This window comes from Colias philodice, chromosome 2 (genome assembly GCF_061535455.1).
Source record: "Colias philodice isolate Cphi_HAF_F1 chromosome 2, ilColPhil1 Martin Lab GWU primary, whole genome shotgun sequence".
NCBI lineage: Eukaryota > Metazoa > Arthropoda > Insecta > Lepidoptera > Pieridae > Colias > Colias philodice.
Window position 1 is genome coordinate 10390689 of NC_143087.1, and position 14440 is coordinate 10405128.

General features: G+C 34.6%; 2 protein-coding genes across 3 annotated transcripts in view; one reads left to right on the forward strand and one right to left on the reverse strand.

Annotated features, from left to right (window-relative positions):
* The window catches only part of Ndae1 (Na[+]-driven anion exchanger 1), a 50554-nt gene extending 48923 nt beyond the window's left edge, over positions 1–1631 (forward strand). For both annotated transcript variants that reach the window (XM_089708271.1, XM_089708277.1), the window contains one exon: positions 34–1631. In XM_089708271.1, coding sequence (XP_089564397.1) covers positions 34–120 — 87 coding nt within the window. In that variant the 3' untranslated portion in view covers positions 121–1631. The remainder of the gene's footprint in view (positions 1–33) is intronic.
* A 292-nt stretch (positions 1632–1923) lies between these two features.
* mEFG1 (mitochondrial translation elongation factor G 1) lies at positions 1924–12182 on the reverse strand. The gene is made up of 11 exons (XM_089708127.1): positions 11978–12182; positions 11525–11671; positions 8201–8520; positions 7710–7948; positions 6941–7320; positions 6443–6681; positions 5686–5847; positions 5139–5257; positions 3914–4126; positions 3268–3469; positions 1924–2142 (listed from the first exon to the last, which is right to left on the reverse strand). Exons 1-11 carry the CDS (start codon positions 12050–12052, stop codon positions 2001–2003), a joined length of 2238 nt encoding a protein of 745 aa, XP_089564253.1. The 5' UTR covers positions 12053–12182; the 3' UTR covers positions 1924–2000.
* Between the last annotated feature and the right edge of the window lie 2258 nt (positions 12183–14440).

Consider the following 14440-nt stretch of genomic DNA (forward strand, 5'->3'; position numbering starts at 1 on the left):
ATCGTGTTCTCTTTTATTGAAATTGTATTACAGAGCGAACTTCTGAAGCGAAGAAATTCTTGGAGTTTGAGCGGAAAAAGCGAATGCAAGAAAAACTTATCTGCTGAGACATCGGTCTAACTACTTAGATATTATTTGTAAAGAATGGCAATAAGCTACACCAATTTTGTGTGAGATCAATTACCTGCATAGTGCATAGCCCAAGATTGTATAAGTCTTTATTTTTTTAATAAGTGTTCGTTGTTCAATGTTGTAGTAATTTTAATCTTTACAAATTACTGGAATTCATGTAATGATATTTTCCTACCAATGTCCTGAACTAAAATGGTCCCAAATTCAAAATTCTCTTTAGAATATAAGATCAAATATTGATATGTTCGTTTTTATTGCATCCATTAAGAATTGTACTATACCTACCTACGTACATAAACTAAGATTTTTAAATATTATAGAGTAGACGTATTAATTTTATGATACATAATTTAATACCTACTCAATTAATATAATTATGTCGTATCTAATTAGTAACCAAATAATTTTATTCATTAAATAACTTTAATATAATTTGTTATATGTTACTTAAATAAACGTTGTTATAATTTGTTAATTAAAGCTTTTTGTGTTCACTATTCACATGAAGATTTTTCACTTAGTTGTTGTCCTATTTTAGTGAATTATTACTGTTGATTTTTTTTTAAGTACTAGACTAAGAATTGAAACATTGGCACAAACTTTGTAAGCAATTATTAAAATAGGCAATTAATGATAATTATTGTGAACATTGATGTCGTTTCTCGATGTATGAGCCATTTACCGTTTCTGTATAGCTAGTTATATAATCTATTATGTTTTATTAAGTAGTTTGATATTTATTTCGACCCGAATGGGTAATGTCTAGAAATAACCACTAGTTTATGTAGGCATGTAAGCAAGTGCCAATAGAGAAACACCATTAGTTTTATTATAATTTATAATCTAAATGTACTAGATATTGTGTCGTGTATTCACGTTTTAGTAATTAAGTAGTATTGGGAGTTTGAGAGCCAAGTTTACGCAAACATGGCAACAAAAACATAGGTTTAGGAAAATGTATCCAGATGTCTGAAACTCGGGTTAATCTTGACAGAAATAAGTCGAATCTCGCGTGGTAGGGATAAGAACAAGATGGTGCGTAACGGAAAAATGTCACGCGTGACGAAAAAATGTTACACTAAATTTTTTTCCAACCCCGATAAAGAAGTTTCACTTCAATAAAATGACATTATAGATGTAAGGTGTAACTGCTATTTCAGCATGAAAGGAAACACCATTTCCTAATGTTTTGTACGTTTGCAAAAAAATAAAAGACATGTCACTTCTATTTGTGATTTAGTTTCTGTGAAGGTTTCTATTAAATTATTCATGATTAAAGTTTATCCGACAATCGATTTTCCTTCTATAATAATGATTTCTTAGGCCACTATGTTCCCAAATAAATCATGAAATAAGTATCATTCTATGTATGCTTAATAGTTTAAGTATTGTATACGTATTTGGATTTGTGTGTTTACGGTTTAAATATCATTGTACCTGGATGAATGTGTTTGTTACGCGTTTATTTTTTTGATCTTGAGTGTTGAGAATAAATGTTTTTATAAATGTATTTGGTGTTTTATTTATCTAATCTAATACCGTTTTGATAGAAAATGCTACAGAGAAGACACATTATTTTTTTTTAATAAATAAATCATTTTGTATGTTATTTTCTATAGGTACATTTTTCGTTCATTATAATACAATTTAAAAACACGAATATAGTACCTACTGCTTTTCTGAGCTAATATTTTCGGTACGAAGATGGTTTTTTGTAATTTTCGAGATAAATAACTCTAAACAAATAAAAAAAAATTACTTCACTATCGACAACGAAATAAAACCGCAATAAATCTTAAAACTGTATATTACACAATAACATTAATACAATATCTTTAAATAAATTATCCTAATTGGTCTAGGCGGCATTAATTCTTCTTTTTCTTTTGGTCGGGTAAAATGCCCATTTCCTCTTGATGTTTCCTAATGAGTTGTTCTTGTACATCGGGCAAGCACGGCGAGTAGCGACTGTACTCCATACTGAACTCACCTTTGCCTTGTGTTTGTGATCTGAAAACAAAATTAACAAAAATGTAAGAAAAATTATTGAAATTCGAAAAAAAAAAATTTTACTCGTAAAACATTTTTTTTTACCAAAATTTCACACGTGTTTCTATCATCAATATAATATGTAGTTTAAAAAAACTAAAAAACACGCTTTTCATAGAAAACCGAACTAAAAAATAGAAAATTTTATCAAATTATTGTATTGTCATCGGTCCTCAATAAATCTACAAAGTTTGAACGAAATCTGGCCGTTTAAAGTGGGTCAAAATTGCGCCCAAAGAAGTCGGTTACAAACATACAGTCGGTTACAAACATACAGGTGAAGCTAATATAAAGCGTGTAAAAAGTAGTTACAGTAGAATGAAGTAAGAGTCCATCTTAGTTCATTTTCTCTGCATAGCCAAGCATTGATGGCTTGTATTACTCAAATAATGATAAAAATGCAACACTGTACCATTGCAAGTACATGGTTAGAATTACGCGTTATTCAGAGCGTGCATTCAAAAGCACATCATATAAATTAGTAAGAAGATTCCATGTACATAAATTAAGGCGTTCCTTCTCTCCTCTCCTCCTCTCCAACTCCCCTACACAACTGAATATTTTGTAGAGCATTTTGTTAGGCTCCGGTGTCGTCACTTCGATGAACATTATAAATTACAAAGTGTTCCAACTCACCTTTACTCCCCCGCATACCCGAACATGTTGTTGAGCGGCACCTCCGCGTATATAGTGGTCCATCCCTCCGCGCCCTCCGTGCCCGTGATGATGCTTACTATCGTCACTTCGACGAACGTTATGAACAGTAATATATGTGTTGCAACTCACCTCAACTCCCCCGCATACCCGAACATGTTGTTGAGCGGCACCTCCGCGTATATAGTGGTCCATCCCTCCGCGCCCTCCGTGCCCGTGATGATGCTTACTATCGTCACTTCGACGAACGTTATGAACAGTAATATATGTGTTGCAACTCACCTCAACTCCCCCGCATACCCGAACATGTTGTTGAGCGGCACCTCCGCGTATATAGTGGTCCATCCCTCCGCGCCCTCCGTGCCCGTGATGATGCTTACTATCGTCACTTCGACGAACGTTATGAACAGTAATATATGTGTTGCAACTCACCTCAACTCCCCCGCATACCCGAACATGTTGTTGAGCGGCACCTCCGCGTATATAGTGGTCCATCCCTCTGCACCCTCCGTGCCCGTAATGATACCACCACGCTTGTTCAACTGCCCTATCACTGTGCCGTGGAATTCGTCTGGTGTAGTCACTTCGACGAACATTATAGGTTCCAGGATTTGCCACGCGCCGTCGTCGAATACTGGGAGAGAAACACTAAATTTTAAGAAAGGGTCTTCAACCACTAAATTTCATTTCGAATTTTTATTCTTTGCTTCCTTGTAGAGTATATTTTCAAGCACTTCCAAGAAATGTGCTAACGAATTATACAAAACACGATAAAAGCTCAATTTTTAAAAGGAAATCTATGTAATTTAACGTTCATGTAAATGCACGATGTTTCGTTTTCTTTTACAATAGAAGACTGTGTATTCTTGAACTTGTTCGATAAAATATACGCTTAAATGCTAACAAGCATTTTGTTATCATTTTTAACCAAAAAATATTGCAAAAAACACTTCATTGATGATTGTCATTGATGATTGTCATCAAAAACAATTATTTTAAAAACAAATCTCCAAAACAGTTTTTTTGCTAAATCGAAAAAATTACTTTCTTATAATGATTATAAAAAACATCAACCAACCTTCCTTTACAGCTCCTTTGGCCGCCAAGAAGAAAGCCAATTCACTGGAATCCACGATATGATGGGCGCCATCTTGCAATCGGAACTTGACACCGGACACCTTGTGTCCCGAGAGATATCCCTTCTGGCAAGTGTCGAGGAAACCCTTTTCTATGCCGGGCACGAATTGCTTCGGCACGTTCGTACCTATCGTTTCGTCGACGAACTCTAGTACTGAAATAGAATGATTATTTTTTATTTATTAAGCTATCGCATAGCTAATAGCTATATCGCGGGCCTTGAGCGCGGGGACCGAATCGAGAAAATCCGTAACGAAAAAACCTCACGCTCCCCACTCCGACGGGCGGAGGTGTGGCTTGAAGGTATAGCATGCAATAGCTTTACCGCGCCAGTCTCCGATTGCCACACGTCGTTTTTTAGTATGTAAGAGCAAGCAAAGGGCGGTTGGGTTATCACATCTCATGTTAAGTGGTCACCACCGCCCACTAAACACTGATGGTGTCATAGTTTCTTTGCCGGCCCTATAAGGACAAATAAGCTTTATTCTTGAAGGCCTCAATATATTAGGAATTAACTTAATTCAAAATTAATACTACTACTATATAATTTTTAAGCTTCTATATTAATTTTGAATTAAATTATTCAAAATTAATACAGAAGCTTAAAAATTATTTTTATGTAAAAACCCTGATGAAAGGGTATAAGTCATAATCAGCCAATCCACCGCTTTAGTGTTTTTTTTTTTCAGAATTTGATACAACTTATCTATTTTATTTTTTCAAAATGTAAAATCTTTAGTATTAAGTGTACTCACATACCATATAATCTTATTACACTTGTTCCATAGAAACTCTAGATACCCTCATTTTTCTAACCTATTCTAAACTCCCTGCAACAACTGTTCATACTTATACATATTATAACGATCATAATATAGACTATCTTATCTTTTTCCGACGACGCGGTTGGCGCAGTGGTAAGTAACTGCCTACTGAGCCGACGGTCCCGGGCTCGATCCCCGGTCAGGGCAAATATTTGTGTGATGAACTCAATTATTTGTTCTTAGGTCTGGGTGTTATCTATATATGTATTTATTAAATATTATATTTATCGTCGCCTAGTACCCACAACACAAGCCTTAATTGAGCTTACTGTGGGACTAGGTCGATTTGTGTAATAATGTCCTATAATATTTATTTATTTATTTATTATTTCCAATACTCACAAGTATTCTGATGTGGCGGCAACGGCTCCATAATGCCGCTAACTCTAGCGTACTGACCGGCACCTCCTGATTGTTTCTTGTGCAAGTAGTCAAACGAACATGGTGACATCATTGTTTCTCTGTAAAAATATAAATATATATCTAACATGGTTTATGGTAATTAATGGATGGCCAGTATTAAGGGTATTTTACAAATGCAGAATTAAACTTATCTCATCAAATATCTTGACAGAAATTATTTTGTTAACAAAATAAAAAACTTGTCTCCTTACAGAGAGAAATATTTAGTAGAGGTACCTATTAAGTTCATTTCATCCATTTATTTTTTTATAGTCGACATACCAAACAATATCAATACAAAGCCAGTTGTTTACTAAAGTAAGAAGAGATGCCTATTGCATATTTCATTAAACTCACATATTTCATTTATATACTAATCTATGAAAAAACATGCAACCTGCATTTCAATTTTTTGTTTTCTGGCAATAATATGCTTATAAATATATTTAAAAAGTCATGCAACAAGTATTTTACATAATAACCTCACCTAAAAGCGACCTTAGGCTTGCCCAATTCAACTGGACAATTGTACTCTCTCTCCATTCTCTGCGCGTATATCTCCAAATGCAACTCTCCCATACCAGAGACAACTGTTTCTTTGTTGTCACCGTCGTAACGGAATTGGAATGTTGGATCCTCTTTTGTGAATCTGTGGACATGTAAAATGTATTAATAACTGCGAAAGTTTGTAAGTATGGATGTATGGATGTATGGATGTTTGTCACTCTTTCACGTAAAAACTACTGAACCGATTACAATGAAATTTAGCACACATATAGAAGGTAACTTGGATTTACACATAGGTTTTATCCCGGAAATCCCACGGGAACGGGAACTATGCGGGTTTTCCTTTGAAAACGCGGGCGAAGCCGCGGGCGGAAATCTAGTGTATTAATAATACGGATATGTAATATTTGAGTGTAAAAAATTGAGGGGAGGGAGAAATTTGAAAGCCTCATAAATATTATATAGGAATTAGTAATTTAATTAACTGCTTGAATGCATACAAGGGAGATGTTTGAGACTTTGCAAAAATCTAAAGTTTTCCAATAAAAAATTGTTGAAATGTTTACATGTCTGTTGCCTCTATTGCATCTTGCATAAAGCAACTTTTTTTTTTAAAGAAAATTTTCATAAAATTGAGCAAGCAAATATCACTTACACCTTTTATTTATCACTCAAACATACACACACACATATTCACATAACTCAAATAAAAACAAAATATTATGTATATCACATACCTGGCAACCGCCTTCGAAAAGTTATCTCTATCCTTATTATTCTTTGGCTTTATCGACATAGAGACAACCGGATCAGGTATATGTATAGATTCCATTGACAACTGTAGCTTGCTGTCGTTAACAAACGTGTCTCCAGACGCGCAATCTACTCCGAACAACGCGAAAATATCGCCAGCGAGCACTTCAGTCACTTCTTCCATGTTGTTTGAGTGCATGCGTACTAGACGTGAGATTTTTACCTGAAATTTTAAGAATTATTGTAAAAATTATATTTTAATATTTATATTTTGATAATTTTAAATTTTAATAGATTTAATAGGTTGCGTAAATGCATATCCCAACATTTAAAAAGTGTGTGTCATATATAGTTAAATAGATAATAAATATAAAACGATGAAGAATACTAATGTACTTTTTTTATGAATCATACTTTTCATACTTTGCAAATGTTTTAAAGAATAGTTTTAAACAAATAAACTGGAGTAAATTCGAACTTACCCTTTTAGTAGTCCTCGAATTATAAATATACTCCCCCCGCTTCAACATGCCTTGGTAGCACCTCAAATACGTCAATTGACCGAATTTGCTCAACTCCAATTTAAAAGCCAAACCGACAAATGGTTTAGAGCCATCTCTTTTAGGATCTAATATCACAGTTTCCCCCTCGTCTCCTTTCCTTTCCCCGACTATAGCGGTGTTTTCTACTTCCCCAGGGTGCGGGAGATAGTCCAACACAGCGTCTAATAATGGCTGAACACCTTTGTTCTTTAATGCAGTGCCTACTAGGACTGGTGTGAATGTTCTCTTGAGAGCCGTGCGACGTATCGCCTCTTTTAGTTCGGAGATAACTGGCATTCTCTCTTCCAGGAACATTTCCCCTGAAATCAACACATATGTTAATGATTAGAATATGTGTTAGACCTAAATTGTACTCTCAATCCGATATAATATAAATCATTAATTTTAATATAGAAATTATCACATTGTGAGCTTTTAACTTGTAAGATAAATAGAACCTCATTGATGAATCTATACATATATATAAAAATGAAACCCGTTTCACGTTGTCACGGCATCACACGTGAACAGGTGAATTGCGATTTCGATAATTCTTTTTTTATTATATTCCTTGAAGTACGAGGATGGTTCTTATGTAGAGAAAACGAAAATATGTACCACGGGCGAAGCCGGGGCGGACCGCTAGTAATTCAATAAAATTATAAAATAGCTTCAACGATTTTCTACAAATTTTCTAAAAAAATCTTACCAAGTTTTTCATCAACATTAGACAAGTGTTCAATCAGCTCATGACGCTTATCACTTGCTTCCGCTCGTCTATCTTTCGGGATCTCATCCCATCTCACAATCTCACCGTAGTCACCATCAAAGTAAATAGCCTTCTCCTCAACAAGATCTATAATTCCTTGGCAATCTTTCTCCAAACCTATTGGTAGGTGCAGGAATGCCGCATTGTGATTCATTTTGGTGCGCATTTGTTTTAGAACTCTAAAAAAAATTGAGTCATTGTTTTTATTCGACATTCAATATTCTAATAAAACAGTATTTTTTTTTTCTTACAATAATTATTTAAGAAAGACTTTGCAATTACAATAATCAATGCAAAGCCAGATACTTCAAAAATTAAGAGGTATAAAATTTGTATTGTAACTTAATACCTGTCCATTGACCTATTCAATGGAAGGCACTTCTTTACTCAACAATAAATAAATAAATAAAAAACTCAAATACAAAACTCACCTCTCAGGATTAGCGCCCAACCTATCCAGTTTATTAATAAAAGCGAGGCACGGTACATTATACCTCTTCATCTGCCTATTTACAGTGAGCGTCTGACTCTGTACACCACCTACAGCGCACAATACAAGAACAGCGCCGTCCAACACTCGCAACGCTCTCTCAACCTCCACTGTGAAGTCCACGTGACCTGGTGTGTCTATGATGTTTATGTTATGGTCCTTCCATATTGTGTATGTGGCTGCTGACTGGATAGTGATACCTCGCTGCCTCTCTAGCTCCATTGAGTCCATGACGGCGCCGACATTGTCTTTACCTTTTACCTTTTCGATGAAATTACATAAATTAAATTGGTATATGACTATTTTGAGAGGTATGATTTTAAAGAAAGAAAAAAAGAAAGAAAATACGTTTAATCACAAATACTTTTACAAATTTTGACTTATAACTAAACACTTACATGGAAAAAAAAAAAATAAATCTTAAAATACAATAAATACATTCAAATATCTTAATATCGTATTCGTGATTAGGTGGACTACTCAGCATTTGCCTCTCCGTATTATAGGAGAGGCGCCGGTTTTCAGTAGTCCCCTCGACTTGCTACGCTTGGAGCATCAGAACGGTCTTCTGGGTGGTTAAATTAGGAGCTAATACATAATTTAAAACGTAAAAAAAAGAAACAATAGGTGATTAAATGTTATACTTATATAGGTAGTTAAAATTGACAATCCAGACAATGTAGATAATTATAAACTTACTTGTACATACATAATATTTAAATATAATAGGGTTACTCAGATTAAAATAAATAATATATAAATGAAAAATATATGTAATAATGTAGATATATAAGGCTGTACATTTAGCGCTATTAGGGCTGGTTAAGAAATTGTGCAAGAACAACTTTTTTGTACTTATATTTAAAATTCTGTAGTGTTTTACAATTTCTTATTGGTGGAGGCAAATTATTCCAGCACCTAGTAGCGCTGTATGTGAAGCTTCCCCTGAATGCCGCTGTGTAATTTCTGGGAACTGAGAGCTTATACATAGACGCCCGTGTTTTATATAACCGATTGCCGTCGTCCATCCACTTGAGTTTGTTATAGAGGTAGGCGGGAGCTTTTGTCAGGATCACGTTAAAAAGTAGGGAAGCGAGGTGCAGTCGCCGCCTACTCTCCATGTTTAAGATTTTATTGGACTTTAGGGTTGGTGTTATATGGGTCCGAGCGGGTATGTCCCAACAAAAACGAGCGCAGGCATTTTGTATACGCTGTATTGAGTTTTTAGTGCGTACCAGCAATCTAGGACCATACATCACATCGGCATAATTGAATTTTGAGAGCACGAGTGATTCGCAAAGCTTTATACGTAGATCTGTGTTCAAATGTGCTCTTATGTTATACAAAACTTTTAGGCGATAGAAGCAGTTTGCTATTAGTGAATTGATATATTTTTCGAATCTAAGTTGTTCGTCGAATATAACTCCTAAATTACGAGCCTCACGTACACGCTCGATGATAGTACCTTGGATGTTCAGTACTGGATTATGCTGCTCGACGCTTTTTACCTGTTTTGGTGTACCTAGAATCATGAATTTCGTTTTGTCAGCGTTTAGCAGCAAGGTATTATTTGCTGACCATGTAGAAATTCGATCTAGATCGCCATTTAGTTTAACTAAGCAGTCGTGTGTGTCATCGGGCTTGAAGGAGGGATACAGTTGTATATCATCAGCATACGAGTGAAATTTACAAAACTGAATATTGTTAATAATGTCCGCGGTGTATAAAATAAATAATAGAGGGCCTAAAATTGAGCCTTGAGGAATACCTCGTTCGACAGACCTACACCGTGAAAACAACCCCTTGCCGTTTTCTGCCGTAATCATGACTGTTTGAGTTCTATTGTTTAGATAACTGTCGAACCATGAGACTGCGCTTTGTGTAAATCCGTAATAAGATAATTTGGCCAGCAATAGAGGTATGTTCAAGGTATCAAAGGCGCGCGAATAATCGAGATAAACAAGAATTGTGCCCATACCTCTATCCTGTGCTCTAATTATGTTATCCGCTACATCCGTTAATGCTGTAGCAGTTCCGCGTTGTCGTCTAAAGCCCGATTGTAAGTCCGGTAACATTCGATTTGCCTCTAGGTATTCTACTACTTGTTTGTATACAATTTTTTCCAGTATCTTTGACATACACGGTAGAATACTGATTGGCCTTAAATCTTTATATGAATCAGGATGATCTTTTTTTGGAATCGGCTGCACTAGTGCATTCCGCCATAACGTAGGAAAAGCATTCGAGGATATTGAGGTGTTAATGATGTGTGTTATGATTTTTAAAGTGGATGGTGTAGTTAATTTTAGCATATCAAGCGAGATATCATCGCTGCCTACAGCTTGTGATGTTAGTTCTCGAATGGCTTTCCATACGGCTTGATCAGTCACTGGCTTTAAGGTAAGGACGGCATCTTTATTATATCGATGTGATTCATAATACGATATGTATGATGGTGGTGAGTGTCTAGGACCGGGAGTGTCAAGGAAATGCATATTAATGCAATTAGGATCACGCAAGTGAGGTGGTAAGAGCTGTTCTCTTTGCGGCTTTATCCGTATATGTTTTTTTAAGTGTTTCCAAAGGGCCTTAGGGTTTTTTGTGTTGGCATTAATAAAACTATCGAAATAAGCTTTTTTTTCCCGGTTGAGAGCGCCTTTGACGTAATTTCTGAGCTCGTTATAATAACGTATATGGGATCTTTGTTTGGTTAATTTCGCCCGAATTTGTGCATCATCCCTATCTTTCATAATTAATTTCATATTGTGCGTTATCCACGGATATTGTTCGGACTTAACCCTAAATGTTTTTTTCGGGGCGTGGATATCATACAAAGCTAGAATACTGGCAGTGAAGGTAGTAAGAGCTTCATCCACATTTTCCATTAAGAGAATTGCGTCCCAGTCAAAGGAGGTTAAAGATTGGTTGAAGTCAGTTAAATTAATATTTTTAAGAGAGCGCCTTGACATCCATTTAGGTTTAGGTTTTTCCTTTATAATATTTAAAGTACAAGTTATAAACGCATGGTTGCTCAGATCACTTATATAATCTACTTCTACCCGAGACACTGAGCAGTCTGAACATATTAAACTATTTATGTAACCGCAATCAGTAGTAATTTATAAGCAGATTTTAGTATGAAAGTGTTTTCTACCAGTATTTATATTTGGAAATAATGAAATTGTTTCCAAATATAAGTACTTACTGGTAGAAAGCACCTGTTATCCATAGATAAAATTAATTAATTTCAGTCATTTATACTAACCTCATGCATTTGATCAATTCTGCCTGTGTAGAATAATACTCGCTCTGTAAGTGTGGTTTTTCCTGAGTCAATATGAGCCGAAATACCAATATTTCTAATCTTTTCCAATGCCTTGTGTTCTGCATATTTAACGTGTGAGGAATAATTCTGTAAACAATTTCACTTCATTTTAATTCCTGTTCTGTTCAATATTATTAATTAAGCTATTTGTTTATAAATCATGTACGACAAAACTGTCTGAATTTTAGTTAATAATTTAATTTCATTAACTTGATCATAGTCATGGTAATTACATATTCTAATGCAATAGTTTAAATACGTTTAACATATTATAAACATTGTCAAATCTATTCGATATAAAGAAATGTAGAATACACCTTGTAATATATGTAACAAAACTATAAATTATTACATTTATGAATTACGTAAAGAAAATGCATGAATTGATTTTACCTGAACTTGTAATACACTCGACTGTTTTGCTACTTTTGTTAAATGACCTATTCGTAACATATTTAACACGGTCATTTTATCAAGTGTGTTGATTTTATATTATTCAGTATAAATTACATAAATAGGGATAAAAAAATTCTAGAAATATTGTATGCCGATTTATCCCGTCGCGAATTATAACCTAAAAACTCATCTCGAGACTCGAATCCTCGATTCTCGAAACTTAAGTATGTCAATGTCAAATGTCTTTTTTTTTCAATTATGACAATTAGGTAAGATATTGAGCGAAGCCTTTTTGCCAGTGTCAATGTCATTTGTCACTTAAAAATATTTTGCCTTCCTAGTTCCTATTTTGCACGCCTCATAAGCGAAGCGTTGAGGTGGGTACTACCAAGAAGCTTATATCTTATACACTGGAGATTTCGGTATGAACATTTGACGTGTAACAAGAAAATTGTTGTGTTCTATCACTTTCACACCTAACTTGGTATTGCCACTGTTAATACGAAGTTTTCCCAAGGCTACTATGTATGCTGTAATATTCTGTGCAAAAGGTTAGTTTTTGTACATGAGTTTGTTGATAAATTGCCAACAACGTCATTCAGAAGCATTGTTGGATGAGACAATTATTATTTATGCTAAATAAAATAAGTATCTGAACCAATTATTAAAAAGCGATATTCCCTGATTATGGGTAGTTACCATAATAAAATTGTAGCAACTCTCACTTTGACAATACGGCATAAGTGTCAAAAAAATTGCGTCGCTTCGAATATTTAAGTTAATATTGTTGCGTATTTAATAAATATTTTCCGAATATTAATAATGTATTGCATTGTGAAAAATTGCAGAAGTTTTTGGACACCAAATTCTGGCCTATAATTTCACAGGCAAGTGTATATTAAATTATTAACGTTATTTACAATATTCCTCAATACTCATGCATTTACCTGTTTAGAATCATTTTAATGGCAAAAATCGTCAAATTTATCATCATTTTACTAAGCAATCATGTTAAATAAGTTCTTTTCCTAATACTTTCATCATTTTTCAACAAGTTTTCAACAAACAAATTTAACAAGTAAGGTAACCATGATGATGGGTTTTTACGGATAGCGACGATAATATACACACCGGCAAAATTAGCGGAACAGAAAAAAAAGTGAGACTATGAGATAATAACGCATATATTTGACGAAAATGTAATTAGACACAAAATAACAAATTGATTAACATCTTTTAACAACCACTTTGAAAAGTATTCGTTAATTTTTATTGAAAAATAAAGAAATTTGAAATAAGTGAAATTTTTAGATGATTATGAACCATCACAAAAAATAAAAAAAGTAAGCATTAAAACGATTTAACAATAAAATTAAAGCAAAATTAATAACGAGTGTTTCCCCCTCTTGCTCTGATTACGGTTTCCATTCGTCTGGGCATGCTACAGATTATGTTATCGATGATTTCTTGAGGCAACCGCTCCCACTCCTCAACTAATGCGTTTCCAAGATCATTCAGATTGTTGGGGGGTGGCATTCTGGATTTAACCCTTCTTTTTATCAAGTCCCAGACATGCTCTATCGGATTCATAATGGGGGAATTTGCTGGCCACTGCATCACCGGTATACCTACGTGGCTCAGATATGCCTGTACCGATTGTGCACTATGAGCACGAGCATTATATTGCATTAGAATAAAGTCGTCGCCAATAAATGGGGCAAATGGTACAACATGTTCTACTAAAATGTCTCTGATGTATCGATCTGCTGTCATGGTCCCTCCTGTGACTATCACTAACTCCGTGCGAGCTCCCAAACATATCCCTCCCCAAACCACAATCGAGCCGCCACCATAAGCCACTGTGTGTTCAAAATTAGACTGTATGTGGAGTTCTCCATTGCGTCTCCATATTCGCTGTCTCCCATCGATCTATTTTAAAAGAACTCTGCACTCATCAGTAAAGAGAACCTGCTGCCATTCGTTCAAATCCCAGACGATGTTCTCGCGCATCGGTTTCTGTTCCGCTAATTGTGCCGGTGTGTGTATATTGCTAAACAATATTATGGTGAACATTTAGAACACCATTTTAAAATTTTTTATACTAGTAATGAAACAACACACTGTAAGGTGGTGCCTCGGGAGAGGATTGAAACACTAGGACTGCTAAATGAATACTGTATATTTGATATAAAAGATGCCTTATTAAATAGATACAAAACTAGGTTACACGTGTTAGGTATATAGTTAATATTATTATAGTTAGTACTTATATCTAAATTTAAGCACTAGGTACATCTCATCTCCACCGCAATAAAAAAAATAAAATAAACACTAACAATTTATTTTATTTTAGCTTACCTATGTTCATACAGTACAATGTCCTATTATCATAATTATTTCCATTACAAACTAAATAGTACATAATATTATAAACGTTTTGACAAAATTATTAGGTAATCG

Coding starts and splice junctions, on each gene's coding strand:
- mEFG1 (XM_089708127.1), bottom strand. CDS start 12,052: ATGACCGTGTTAAATATGTTACGAATAGGTCATTTAACAAAAGTAGCA. Junction 11,672..11,977: donor CGAGTGTATTACAAGTTCAG/GTAAAATCAATT, acceptor AATTGTTTACAG/AATTATTCCTCACACGTTAA. Junction 7,321..7,709: donor TAATGTTGATGAAAAACTTG/GTAAGATTTTTT, acceptor TGTTGATTTCAG/GGGAAATGTTCCTGGAAGAG.